The sequence below is a fragment of the Rhododendron vialii genome, chromosome 8a (genome assembly GCF_030253575.1).
Source record: "Rhododendron vialii isolate Sample 1 chromosome 8a, ASM3025357v1".
NCBI classification, from domain to species: domain Eukaryota; kingdom Viridiplantae; phylum Streptophyta; class Magnoliopsida; order Ericales; family Ericaceae; genus Rhododendron; species Rhododendron vialii.
The window spans coordinates 34,603,197-34,617,451 of NC_080564.1; the positions used below are offsets into that span (position 1 = coordinate 34,603,197).

The window sequence follows — 14,255 nt, forward strand, 5'->3', positions numbered from 1 at the left end:
TCGAACTTGATATAACTACACCACCACAATGTGTGTGAGCCTCCGCGCTCACCGTTCATTCCGACGCCTATATAGACAGAGTAATAACGGCTCTCAGTCTTTGCAGAAGGCCGGCTCTTCCACGTGGATTAATTAAGGCTTTCCTTTCTCCATTTATGGTTAGATACATGCATGCGGATGGCACCGTGTGAGAGAAAAGCTATCATGTCTTGCCATTGTACTCCACTATAGGACTTGTAGTAATCAATATGGTCACGTGATCATCACGTGAATTTGATGGATGTGATCCATATATATATATATATACACACATACACACACACTTCATATTTTTGCCTCTACAAAAATTAATTATCCCCCACTTTGATACAGAGATCCATATAGTTTGGGTTTTCATTTCATTTATTATATTTGTTATCTAAAAAATGCATTTGGATATACCATGCATGTGCATGTCACTTTGATACGGTCTCTCTTAAAAAAAAAAAAAAATCAAGTTTTTTGTTTTGTGTTCGGTGGTGCTAGGGTTCAAGGCTTATCTTCGAATTGGAATGTTGAGAACAATTCGTAACGGCTTGTGCGCCATTTGTTAAGTGATTTAAAAACGTACATGACATGCACTAGCCATCCTTACACAGCACGTATCAAATATCATCGAACAAGTGTACGTATGAACTTATCTTAAAAAAAAGAAAACAACGGTATATGAACTTGTCTATTTTTTTTCCATACGAGATATCTGAAATAACTCATGCGCATCTTAACTAATTATAAGACTTTTAAAATTAATGATTGAACAAACACGCAATAGCCCGAGGTCAGTGTAGTGAACCCACTATGGGATTGACTTACAACTAAGGAAGCGGGGGGGGCTGCTGTGCCCGATTTCTGGGCCCACTCCGGTCTCGCTTCGATGATCAGAATCATTCACTTTGTAAAGCTCGTCGAGTAGAACAATTATGCAAAAAATCAGCTTAATTGGATATCATTAAGTGCCTGATCGGAACCTTTTTATCTTGAAAAGAATGGATCCGAAACACTGGATCAAGTCCACTGTAACCCATAGACCGAGAGTTATATGGTCTCCGATCAGGCACTTAATGATATCCAATTAAGCTGATTTTTTGCATAGTTGTTCTACTCGACGAGCTCTACAAAGTGAACAATTCTGATCATCGGAGCGAGACCGGAGTGGGCTCAGAAATCGGGCATAGCAGCACGTTGCTGTCCCCGATTTTAGTTTCAATGATAGTACCGCTCAATGATTTTACCTAATCCGTGATCCAAAAATGTAGTACTATTTTCCGTATTTTTTTTTGTATATATATATATATATATATATATATATATCTGCACTGTACTTGATGCCATAAAAACGGGGCCAAAGTAGTTGTTTAAGCAGTGCATCTTTTTGTCCCATTAGCTCAATATTGAGATCATCTCCACGTACAGTTTGTTGCCTATTGACTGGCCGAAACCACAAAAAGAGACCAAATCCTCACAAACTGGGGCAGAAAATAGAAATGTTGGGCGGGCAATATGGGTTTGTGTCAATTTTAGGTACATGCTCCATGCTGTACTGATTTTGAGATTTGAATTCCAATTGGACTACAAAGGGCGAGAATCCAGCACTTTAGGGACCCACATTTGGAAAAGTTGAAAAGTCGAAGGCTAAAGCCAAGATGGAACTGATCTAGGAAGCAAAGTGTAAAGTACTCCATATCTAATAAAGACGATCAAAAAATAAAATTTTGTTTTTCCGTATAAACAAAAGGAAATGGCTTCATCTTCAAATTAAATTAAGTTGCTTCTTTTTTCGTGCTCAACTTATCGAGAGTTCATGTAAAATTCATTGATTGTGAAACAAATAGACAAAACTCGAACACATTTCTAAAAGTCGTAAAATTTTGAACCAAAACTTGAACAATATACTATTTGTTCAATAAGTGTAGTGTGTTTGACTTGTCAAAGCTCATAAAAATGGCTCGCGGTTAATATTTATCTGAAGGTCGCTAATTTCGGGTCAACGAAGAAACAAACAAGTTACATATGTTAACTCATTTTCGGTCATCTTTTCCAGACAAAAAATAACACTCCCATAAAACAAAGGATTCCAAGCCCCGTCATGCGGGAAAATGAAGGAAGACGCCAAAGCCAGTGGGGTCACAACCGAAGCTTCTTTTCTAGCTTCTCATGCTTTTTGGCTTGCTTTGCTTTTGGTTTGATTTTGCTTTGGAATCAATCTCGGGATGGTAACGGGCCAGTTCGGTTTGGATAAACGAAACCAAAATTGAAATCCGAAATACACAATTTCTATTGTACTCAAAACCGAAATTTGATGGGGTTTTTTTATTTTTATTTTTATAATTTAGATCATATCTTACCCGTACCTGATGAGGATGTGTGATTTTTTTTTCCAAGGGAGACGACGTAGAGTAGGACATGATGGGGAGGGGAAAAGAGAAACCCTTCAAAATTGAGGCAGATCGACTGATGAGCGTGACAAACGCAACGTGAGGTGAGTTGGTGAAGCGGTGAGAGAGTGTGACAGGAGTACGAGACCTTCCGGTAAGCGTTGCCGTGAACTTCTAATCTCACTCCTAGTTGTATCATGTGTGGGCATATATATATGAGGACATCTATGTAAATGTATACAATAACACAAATCAAACTTCGCCAATTTTTGTCAAATTAAAAAAAAATCAAAACCCAACTTCACACTTGGGAAAAATAAATAGAAACCCTCATACTTAATAGTACGAATTAGGTTGAGCTTGAACCATTTTTTGTGTGTGCTAAAGTCAGTCAATTATATTTTTTAGTTTTTCGTCGTAAATTTTAAACTACATTGTTCATCTCAACGAGAGAAATGAAAAAGTATAAAAATTTAAATTAAAGTTAAAAAAATTTATATGAGACCACACTAAAGACTTTTTTCTTCTATGGTGAAATTTTTTTTCAACCCCTCTCTCTCTCTCTCTCTCTCTCTCTCTCTCTCTCTCTATATATATATATATATATATATATATTTATAGTTTTTGATTTTTCTCATTGAGACATAATTAATCTTAAAATTTGAACCTAAATTAATAAAAACATAAGAGAAAGCAACTACTTAGATCCCAAAAATTTAGGCCCAGGGGTTGAGTTTTTTTAAGCTTCTCCTTGTCGGTATACACTAGTGCTTTGATGATCATGTATCATTTTGGATATCATGTGATTGTTGTCAATGCATTAGTAGGATGTATCCTATTATTATGTAGCGGAGCATATTCGATCCATGTAATACAATAACATACTCTCTCCGTTTTAATTTGTTTGTCTAACCTAAAAAATTCAACTTTTTTAAGGAACACAATGATTACATTTAAAACGATACAACTTTTCACATTTACTTTTAATTTTTTTTAAAAAAAAATTAATTTATTCCACTAAAGAAAGGGCAAAAAAGAAAAATTAATTCAATTAGAAGTCAAATTGATAAACATTTTGAAACACTTAAAAGTCAAAAAGTAGACAAATAAATCGGAACGAAGAAATATTACGTGCTTGAAATATGGTATTCAGACATAACTACCGTAACATTGCTCCAATATTTAAGGTGGATCTTCTCTCGCTAATAAACAAGACAAACCCACCGCCGCGCACATTCCGCCTCTCCCCATCCCCCCTTATTAAATACTGCCAAAATTACAATTTACTCTCCACGCAGCCACCTCCCCAACTTGCATCCTTGATATTCCCACCAATCTCCTCTCACTGCATCACCCTCTGTGAGTCGGCTATACAGAGAGAGAGAGAGAGGGAGACCATATTTTAATTCCAGAGAGAGAGAGAGAGAGAGTGTGTGTGTTTTGTAGACATAGAAGAGGAACTTGTGTGCTTGTTTCTTACTCTTCCGCTCTGGCTTTTGCTGTTTCACATTTCGATCCAACCTTGTCACTCTGTATCCCAATTTCTCTCTCTCCGTCTGTTTTGTAGTCTCACTCATGCTTGTCTGTATTGCATTCCCTCTCTATCACCTCATTAATTACTCCAATTCTCACCTTTCTCTGTCTCACCTGCACTTCTGCCACTGTGAGAGACTGAATTCCTGACCGTAGTATTCATTGTTCGTCACCGTATCATCGTTTTCCTTCCAATTTTCTTCGAATCCAAACAGATTGGTTATACCTTTTCAAGATTGGATTTGTACTTAGAATCTCCATGTACTCGTTCCGTTTCAAGCTGCTTCTGATGACCTAGATCTTTGGTGTAATTTCTGTGGCTGAAGTCTCTGTTTTAAGAAACATTTGTTTGTAACGGGAGATCTAACCCGTAATAAGTTACTGTTAGCAGCTTTGTGGCGAAAATCTTGTAGTGTGGACTAGATTAATCGAAGATGCTGACTTGTATGCCGTGTTCGAAGCAGCTGGGCGGTGGATCTCTCACGCAACAAGACGACGACGACGACGACACCGCCAATACACCTAGCACCAAGCAAGCCATCAAAGCTCTTACCTCTCAGGTATACCCACGTGAATCTCAAATTTTTGCTCTATTCGAATTTCTAGGGAGTGTTTGTTTAGCTGAAATGATTGTAGGAAATGGTGAAATGACGATTTCTTCGTCTAGTAATGGCTATTTCTCAGGTACTTCCATTTGTACTCGAGGATGTGTTTGGATTTAGACGAGGTAAAAGAAAATGTGAAGAAATAAGTAGCGAAATTGTTGGGCGTGTGAAGTCTGATTCGATTTGTACTAACTTCATTTGATACAGGGTGAAAATTGGTGTGAGTTGTGATTGTACTCAACTACTGTAACACAATTGGAGAACCACGTAAAAATCTATGTATCTCGTGGTCTTGTTTTATTTTCTTGATTGTTCCGTTAAAAATTCAGATCAAAGATAGATATGGAACTTGTAGTCAGATTGAGACAATTGGTTTCAATTTTCAGATCAAAGACATTGCGTTAAAAGCTTCGGGAGCATACAAGAACTGCAAGCCGCCGTGTTCTGGTTCTTCGAATCACAACCGGAACAGGAACTACGCCGATTCCGATGTGGCTTCGGTATCAGAGAGGTTTAATTGCTCGTACCGACGGACAGGGGGTAGCTCGATTTCGACGCCGAGGCTGTGGGGGAAGGAAATGGAGGCAAGGTTGAAGGGGCTATCTAGCGGGGAAAACACGCCGGCGTCGGTGAGCGGCCGGACCGAATCAGTAGTGTTTATGGAGGAAGATGAGCCCAAGGAATGGGTTGCCCAGGTGGAGCCTGGTGTTCTTATCACTTTTGTTTCGCTGCCTCAAGGAGGGAACGATTTGAAGCGGATTCGGTTCAGGTAATACTCCATGTTTTTCCCCTGTTCTTGATCTTGGTATTTTTTAAAGTTATGGTTTGTTTGCGAGTGATCATCTGTATTCAATAAAGTAGATGGGAAGTGTTGGCCCATGGCCTTTTGCATTATGGGTTCTAATTTGCAGCTACACTCAATTTGCATGTGCAGTCACTGGTTTGCTTTAAATCGAAGTTAAGGAGGTGGCCCCAAAGTGGGTCTTCGAGAGAAATTTGTTTTAAAATGCTGAATAATTGTCAGGTTTGGTAACCTTTTAAACCAAATCAGGCCATTTTTGGACCAGTCTTCTTTTGTTGACTAATCGTACTTAAGATCAGCTGGTTTGATGAGAATCACCGTGCAATTTGGGAATTCCTCATCACAATCTTGCTAAAGCGGACTGTGTTGTGGAATTTGATTGACATTAAAGGGCTTTAGTATTTAGAACAGAACTTTGCTATCTCAATTTGAAAGTACTGATTTGTTTGGTGGTGATCAAATGTTTTCGATAAAGTCGATATGATTGTGGTTGGCCCATGGCCTTTTGCATTTTGGTTTTTATTTATATTTGTCTGTGATGTAGGCATGTAGCTATACTGAATTTGCATGTGAAGTCACTTTTTGGCTTTAAACTGAAATTAAGGAGGTGGCCCCGAGATGGGTCTCCCAGAATATTTCACTTAAAAGTGCAGAATAACGGTAAGCTTGGGTACTGAACTAATCCGGCTGTATGGTTTTCATTGGATTTTGCAAAGAATGAACAAAGATTGGAGACTATCAATGGGTCGTCTTAGGTAAACGAATGATACTACAGATCATCTGGTTTGATGAGAATCAGCCATGCGATGGGAAAATCTCTTTAAATAACTCCTTGAAACGTAATGTGGGTCATTAGGTCATGGGAGAATGTGGTGGCATGGTGCACTGTGGTGACATCATTTAGTGAGCCCACGGCATCCCAACTTTTTGCCAATTGTGGTGGTTTCTGTGGATTAATTGGGAGCTTTAGCACTGCTTACAGTGAAACCTTTATCTTCACAAATACCGTAAAAGCATAGGGTACTGATGATCATATATTAAGCATGCTGCTAAAAGCTGAAAATTGTTAACTTTTCCGGTGCGTGTGGTGTTGGTACCCTACCCCATGCACTGCCTTTTTCTTTTTCTTAATTAAGCTTTTAATAACCTTCTTCATGATAAAAACCAAAACGTGAGTCCCCCATTTGACATTTTCTTTGTGAACCAGAGTTTGTATTTTCATTGGCTAGTGAGTTTGCTACCTTATGGTTTGATACCAAGTCGTAGATATGCGGCATTGCAGATTTTTAGGTCTTCATCATTCAACAATTTATTTTGACACTTACCAGTATGTCGGTTCATAAATTACAGAAGTGCAAAGAACACTAGTTAAACTCATCTATTGTGCTAGAATAACTCGGAAAGTACTAGCTGACAAGGCATTTGCCTTCGGATCTAAAATATATCCCTGGTATCATTTTGATGTTGTTTCCCCGTTTTTCGTGTGTTACTATCAAGTAAGTGCCTTTGGTCCTTGATTGGTTGTGAACTAGATTGATGCACAGCTAGGTGTTGTAATTCATTTAATGATTTGAACACTCTACTAACCCAAGAGCTACCTTATATTTTTTCCCACCTCATTCCTCTGGATATGGTTTGGGTTAGGAGCGCTGATGATTGTTGTGTTGATTTGGGCAGTCGCGAGATGTTCAATAAATGGCAAGCTCAAAGATGGTGGGCTGAGAACTACGACAAGGTTATGGAATTATACAATGTTCAGAGATTCAATCAACAAGCAGTACCAGGACCAACACCAGCAAGATCCGAGGATGAGGTAAGCTTTCATTCACTTAGCTAGTAATATTGCACATGGCTCTCCAGAGATGGTGTCATAGTTTTTCAATAGTGATCTCTCTAGTGGTTTTATTTATGGACCCTGATTACAGCAGTGCCTGTAGCCCTGTTCCTAGTGCTATTTTAATGGCTTACTAATAATTGTTAGATCAGTTGATTCATACGCGTGGAATGTTGTTGCCTTGTTGCACATTTGTATTTTGGTGAATGGTGTCCTTTTATGGCTTGTTCTGATTATAAAATCCCATGGAAATGAGATCATTGATAACCATTATTTGATGCATTCTGAATGCTCTCAAAATCAGTTGTGATGGGAATATAACTGAATGCATTATCCCTGCATGTCCATTGTGGAGGATCATAGTTGTTTTCTTTGTGTATCTATGTCCAGTGGCGACACCACATTTATTGGAGTGGGTTCAGATGAACCTACTCAACCTTAATCTTCTTTTGTTACATAGATGAAAATCTTGTCTTTGGAGATCAGTAATTATATCAATTGAAACCTTTGATTTCCTCCGTTGAGCCCTGAGAAGAGAGTTGCAAGATGCATGAAAGTTCCGATGTGGAGCTACCTGTTCATTCTTTTGTTATCTGCTAGAGTGAGGGTTTGATTTGGCTCTTGACGGAGACAATGACATATGAGAGTTTCTGACATGTTTTTGGCCGTTGGATTAGCTTAGCTTGATCTACTGGTTGAGATAAAACATAGATGTACTCCCGCACTCGTGAGGAGACTGTGCTTGTGGTCTTTTCATTTCAAAAAGAAGGGCCGCTTATTATTGGATTTGGTCTTTGTAAAAGGGTTGGGATCACCATAGGGAACTATTGGATCCATATGAAGTCCACATGTAGGGCCAGCACCAGCCACTCAACATGCAACCCCACTGAACCTGCTGACACCATTTTCTGATGTCGGGCCTGATTATGTCCTCATGTTTTATGTCTATAAAATATGTATTGCTCACTTCATTCGTGGAGGGATTCAAGAACTACTTAGTCCCCTATTCACGGGAGGGGTCATTTCAGTCAAGATGATTTCAATGTTTTAGATCACTATTTGGTGTTAACAAGCACTTTATGCCTTTTTCAGAGCTCAAAGGTTGAATCTGCTGAAGACATCCCTGTGACACCACCTCTCAGCACTGAGCGCCTACCCCGCAACTTCCACCGTCCGACAGGGATGAACTACTCTTCATCTGATTCACTTGACCACCACCCGATCCAATCCCATCGTTACTATGATACCAGTGGGCTTGCTTCAACCCCGAAACTGTCTAGTATCAGTGGTGCAAAAACAGAGACATCATCAGTGGATGCTTCTGGAAGGAGTAGCTCGTCAAGAGAGGCAGATCACTCTGGGGAGCTGTCTGTCAGTAATGCTAGTGATTTGGAGACTGAATGGGTTGAACAGGATGAGCCAGGAGTCTACATCACTATCAGATCATTGCCTGGTGGCACTAGGGAGCTTCGACGAGTTCGGTTCAGGTAAGTAAATTCTATGCGCTTGTTCTGAAGTTGAATTGGAATTAGTCAGCGGCAAATATAATATAGCTGCTTTTACATCCCCTGGCTGATAGCCTTTGTGGGTAGATTTTTGCTGTTTATTAAGTAAAGATATGAGTATTGACATAAAGTAGGTTCATTGTGATTAACCTACTCTGGTACTGCTGCCACTCTTGGCAGCAAGATCAAGGTTGAATTGGGGGCACTTTTAAACCTCATTATACTGAAATTTCAATCCTTAATCTATACAGAGTGGATATATATACACATACATATTTGTCTTGGTTTTCAGTGCATTTCAAACAAGTATTTTTGTTGTTAGTTTACTAGAGTCTAGAATGTGGTCCTTTCAAGATTCTAAGGATTGAGCGATGGTGCGATGCACAATGTAGGTGAAACTTACCTTTATTTGAAATATTGTCTTTCTAATGAGTTGGCATTTTGATCTTTAAGTAATCTGGATTACTGGATATAATAAGAAATCAATCCTACAAAAAGCTGCATTCCGTGGATTTGTGTAAGCTCCATTCCTTGCAATTACTCGTGCACATTTGTGTGCCTTGGGTTTGAAGCTGGTCCCCACCTATTATTTCCCCGATTGATTCAAGCCCTCTGGTTTATCTTCCCCCTACTTTGGCCTGGGCATGTGGTTCCACAAAATTTTGTGCTCCAGTTAAAATATAGTTGCACAGAGCTCCATTTCCATTTTATATATCAAATACAGTCAAAACAGACCAAATTTGTATGCCCATGTAATATACCAATACAGTTCTGGTTATATTTTCTGGGCCGTTGATATTATTTTGTTATGTTTATTGCAGCCGAGAAATGTTTGGAGAAATGCACGCGAGAATATGGTGGGAAGAGAACCGAGCCAGGATACAAGAACAATACTTGTGATTACATAATTTAATTGCGATTCAGCGGTGATCAAGCAGACCGTGTTTCCTTTTCTTAATTTAGTGGGTTTTTCACCATGAAGTTGCAGACACCAAATGGTACCAGGGTAAAACTTCATTTCATAGTAATATGCTGCTATTGGTTAGCCTCAGCATCTGAAATAGATTTCGCTTCTCTTTAAAGATAAGAGAAAGCCATTGCTTGCTCTGCGTTCATTTTTGTAAGCAATTTAATGACTTGAAAGCCTTGTCAAATTTGTAACTTAGATTTACAGCTGAGATTTTGTGTTCCTACATCCGGCAACCCTTTTCCCATTTGGTTAGAAAGAAAAGAATGCTGGACTCTCTCCCACTGTGGGGGTATTTCTTGAGTTGTAGCTTGGTTGTTTGACAGACTTATTTGTATAGTTCTGGATGGGTTGTTGGACTTTTAATATCAAGTTCTTCATGACGTGTAGTGGATATGGGAGCGAGGGTTTTATTACCTTTAACCACAACAGCTAAAAATAACAGTAGCGGTAATTGTGGTGCAAATTTTCTCTGATAGTTGTGATGATAATTATTTGAATGATTGACATTTTTGCAGACCCATTGGTCATTTCTCGTGTGCTGTTGAACCGGGAATTTCCTTTTTCTCTGCGAAAAGTAAAAACTAGAAGAGGTTACTGGAAAGTTTCTTTCAAGTTTTCCGCAAATTCTAAGAAATCAAGCATTGCAAGTAAATGAAGACGATTTACGCATCAGGCAAACGTGCCACGTACATTGTTTTGTGCTCATTGGCGTGCTCATTTTGTGCTCGTTTGAAGGTTATTGCATGTGTTTTTTTGGTTATTGCCAAATTTCTAATTTGCTTACATTGAAACAAATGTCAAGTAAACCATATGAAAGGCAGAAGGGAAGGCAAAATCAAATACAGTACTTTTTAGCCGAAAGACTTCATCAATTGACTTAGTTTTACATAAATAAGTTGCATTTTCACAGCCATACCCAGATTCAAAACAGGCGCTCCATAGCAGAGAAAGCTTAAGTAAGATGAGCAGACTCATCTTGTCTAGAGTACCAAATTCTTGTGCTTAGCCTCAACCCAAAAGCTACTCTAATGTTTAGTTCAATCACCTTACCCACCAAATATATAAACACCCTCAAACACAGCAAAATTTCCAAGCCAAATTGGCCATGAGGTAGTGAAAAATACAGCTTCCCAAATTCAGATCTCTATACCTTGGTTGACAAACATCATGTGGCTGTCAAGGCTCTACACCAAACTTTCCAAGCATGAGCACACTGCAAAAAAAGATGATCAACACGTCACGAGTGCAGAAAAGATTATCAGGTAAATGCATCACCAAACCAAGAAAAGGTAGAATACTGGGAGGGACAAAATTCTGAATTTTTTTTGTGCGCAACCCACTCAACTCATCAACTTCTTGCAAGTCGACTACATAGAAAACTCTCCATTCTTCCCCAAACTCCACACAAGACTATCATCACAATTCTGCTGCACTCTTAACATTCTGCAAAACGCTCTCTTGCAAACCGAATCAAAACACGAATCATAGATTCAAAATCAAAGAACACCCAAAACGATCACCGCTTAAATCCACCAAGACTCTTAAGAGAATTTAAAGCAAGCAACTCTCAAGAGAGCACACCAATCAATGCAAAAAAGAAAGAAACCAGGTGGAAAGAAATGACATTTTGAAAAATAACCCCCCATCACGTCTGTCGTGACAATTGGTTTCTTCTCCAAATTCAAATTGGTTTCTTCTGTTTCTTTTTTTCCAACACAGTATCCTCCAACGTGCAAAACACTGGAAGCTAAATATATTATTTGAGACTTGAGACTGTCATCACAAGCCCCCACTGGTTTCTTCAAACACAAACAAAGATCATTGAAAGGACGATGAGCATGACGGCATCGCAAACAAAAGTAAATATCCCATCAATGGCACCTTTGGATTGGACAACCATATGCCACCCACCTCCCAATAACAAAGGTGGGCAAGGAACCAACCAAACAAGAAAATTTCTAATCAAATGAGCGCATGAAAGAGAAATAATTTCCATTTTCTTTTGCTTGACTATAATTTTCTCCGGAATAGTTTTCATGCATTAACTTTTTGACAAGTGAACGAAGCCAAAGGTTCTTCAATGCACAATACATAAGAATGTAAGAAGAATTGTTCTGGCATCCCCGGAAGATATACTATATGGTTTTTTCACTCAAAATGATATTTTTGTTGAGAAATTGGATGAACAAACAAAGACACAACGCACGGAAAACAATCAAGAACAGAACAAGACTGTAAGACAACATAGATTTCTACGGGGTTCCCCAACTGTTGTAGTTAAGAACATATATACACTCACACTAAACTTTCACTATATATAGAACGAAGAATGGAGTACAAGTTACCTCGGCTAGCTGCGTAAAGCAAGTATTTAGTATTGTTTACATCGTCAACTACCTTAATACCCTGTCCCTGTCTAATCAGGCTTCAAAAGCCCAGCAATTTCCCAGAAAAAGAATGGAGAGAGAGAGAGAGAGAGAGAGAGAGAGAGAGAGAGAGAGAGGATGACCTGATTTCCGCGGCCTGTGTACTTGAGCTGGCAAGAGTCGAAGCCGGGACGGCGGCGGAAGAAGTTGTGAATCTCGCGGGCCTTGACGTCCTCGGGGAGGCCGGAGACGAACAGGGTGTTGATGCCGCCGTAGTCGGTTGGTGGAGGAAGTAAAGGTCGAACGCCGCCGTCTGTGGTGCTGAGAGATGGAGGAGCTCTTATCTTGGGTAGCAACCCGATGTCCGCCGAACTCGTGCTTCAGAAATGTGAGTTCACAGAGAGCAATATTTGGCGTCCACAGCTTATAAAAAAGCGTGTGTCGGTTTCACGGTTTTCAAATAATGCGGGCAAGAACAAAATTGCGCGTCCGCAGTTTTAAAAAAAAGCGTGTTTCTGTTTCACGCTTTTCAAATAATGCGGCCAGAAGCAAAATTTCGCGTCCACAGTTTAAAAAAAGCATGTGTCCGCTTCACGGTTTTCAAATATCGCAGGCAGGAGCAAAATTATGCGCCCAAAAGCAACATTGCGCTTCCACATTTTAAACAAGCCTCTTTAAACGAGTTGAGCCTATATGAATGACCCAAGCTTTTGCGAGCCAAGCTTTTGAGGGTCGAGCACGGCTCGTTTACTAAACGAGCCCAAAACTCGAGCTTGGTCGGTTGGTTTGCATGGTGCTATAAACGGTGGAACTTCATTTACCTTTTAGACTTTGTTTGGATAAATGTGGATTTCAAACGAATGGATTTGCCATTATTATACAGTTAATGGATAGCTCAGATATGGATTGCTATATGAGTTTAGGAGGCTAATCATGATTGAAATAACTAGTTAATAGGAGTGAATCAAAGTCCCACGTCATCTGGGTACCAAAGTAATATGAGGAATATAAGCGTGAGGGCACCCTCACTTCAAGAGCTACCTAGACCGTGTATCAGAGCAAAGTATGCCAAGGATGGGTAGGGTGCATGTCCCTAGCCTGCACACGGCAGATATTGCCGATTGAGCACATTGGGCGTGAGGGAGGGTGTAAAGCGAAATCCCACATTATCTAGGTACTAAAGTAATGTGAAGAATATAAGCGTGAGGACACACTCACTTCAAAAGCTAGCTTTTGGGGTTGAGTTCTACCCAAAACCGTGCATTAGATCCTTGATCTTGACGATTGTAACAATACAGGAATTAAATGTTCTAACTTTGGTCTACTCTAGTTTCATATGCTTGTTGAAATTGAACATAAAATTTCTTCATTTTGAAATCCATGTCTATCCAAACAGAGCCTTAATATTTCCTTTTGTCTAACAGTTGCAGATGTCATGCTGTGGAGGAGCAAAATTTCTTGTAGTGGGGATTCTGTTAGTAACTATGGCTGGTGTTTGAGAAATCTGGCTATACACTTCTGTCACTTGTCTCTAGTGTTCTATTGCTTCTTGTTTACACCCATTTTTGGCCAAAAATCAGGAAATGGATTTACGGGTTAAAAGGTAGCCTCGAGGGTCGAGGCCCTAGCCTTGAAAGACCTTATGACCAGTTGCCCACGAATTAGGGCCGGTTCTTAAGAAATGTTGGGCCTTCCATCATGGCCCAAATCAGTTAAAAGGCCCAAGGATTAGATTAATCCATTTGATTCATTCAGGCCTGATCCAAGTGCCTAAGAGTAGCAAAGCCCACGGAATAAGCCCAAATTGGTAGAGGCCTTGGTTTTCTCACCAGACTTGGGCTCAGAAGGCTTACAATGGGGCAAAGAGCCCATGACTTACCAATCAAAGTTCAGGCTTGACCAGGAAATAGGCCCTTTACTTTAAGAAAACATCGTCAAAAGCTCAAAAGCAGCTCAAAGGCCTCGAAAGCTGCTCACAAGGAGCTCAAAGGCCTCGAAGCTGCTCACAAGCAGCTCAAAGGCCTCGAAAGCTGCTCACAAGGAGCTCAAAGGCCTCGAAGCTGCTCACAAGCAGCTCAAAGGCCTAGAATATTCTTGCTGGAACAAGACTGGGTAAGCTGCTCACAAGCAGCTCAAGGTCTGTAGTGGTGGGACCCCATTCTTCAGGATGATGCAGAGACCAGCAACAAGTGGCATGCATGCAGCCCTTGGAGATTCTAGTGAGTG

General features: G+C 39.9%; 1 protein-coding gene across 1 annotated transcript; it reads left to right on the forward strand.

The window, feature by feature from the left end:
- The first annotated feature begins 3,598 nt into the window (after positions 1 to 3,598).
- Positions 3,599 to 10,043, forward strand: LOC131335786 (protein Brevis radix-like 2). The gene is made up of 5 exons (XM_058371290.1): positions 3,599 to 4,507; positions 4,939 to 5,321; positions 7,032 to 7,167; positions 8,281 to 8,675; positions 9,515 to 10,043. Exons 1-5 carry the CDS (start codon positions 4,382 to 4,384, stop codon positions 9,591 to 9,593), a joined length of 1,119 nt encoding a protein of 372 aa, XP_058227273.1. The 5' UTR covers positions 3,599 to 4,381; the 3' UTR covers positions 9,594 to 10,043.
- Positions 10,044 to 14,255: the final 4,212 nt, after the last annotated feature.

Excerpts from the sequence above, each read along its gene's own strand:
- LOC131335786 (XM_058371290.1), top strand. The coding sequence starts at position 4,382 with ATGCTGACTTGTATGCCGTGTTCGAAGCAGCTGGGCGGTGGATCTCTC. Across the intron at positions 5,322-7,031 it reads TTGAAGCGGATTCGGTTCAG|TCGCGAGATGTTCAATAAAT; the intron begins GTAATACTCCAT and ends TGATTTGGGCAG. Across the intron at positions 7,168-8,280 it reads CAGCAAGATCCGAGGATGAG|AGCTCAAAGGTTGAATCTGC; the intron begins GTAAGCTTTCAT and ends TGCCTTTTTCAG.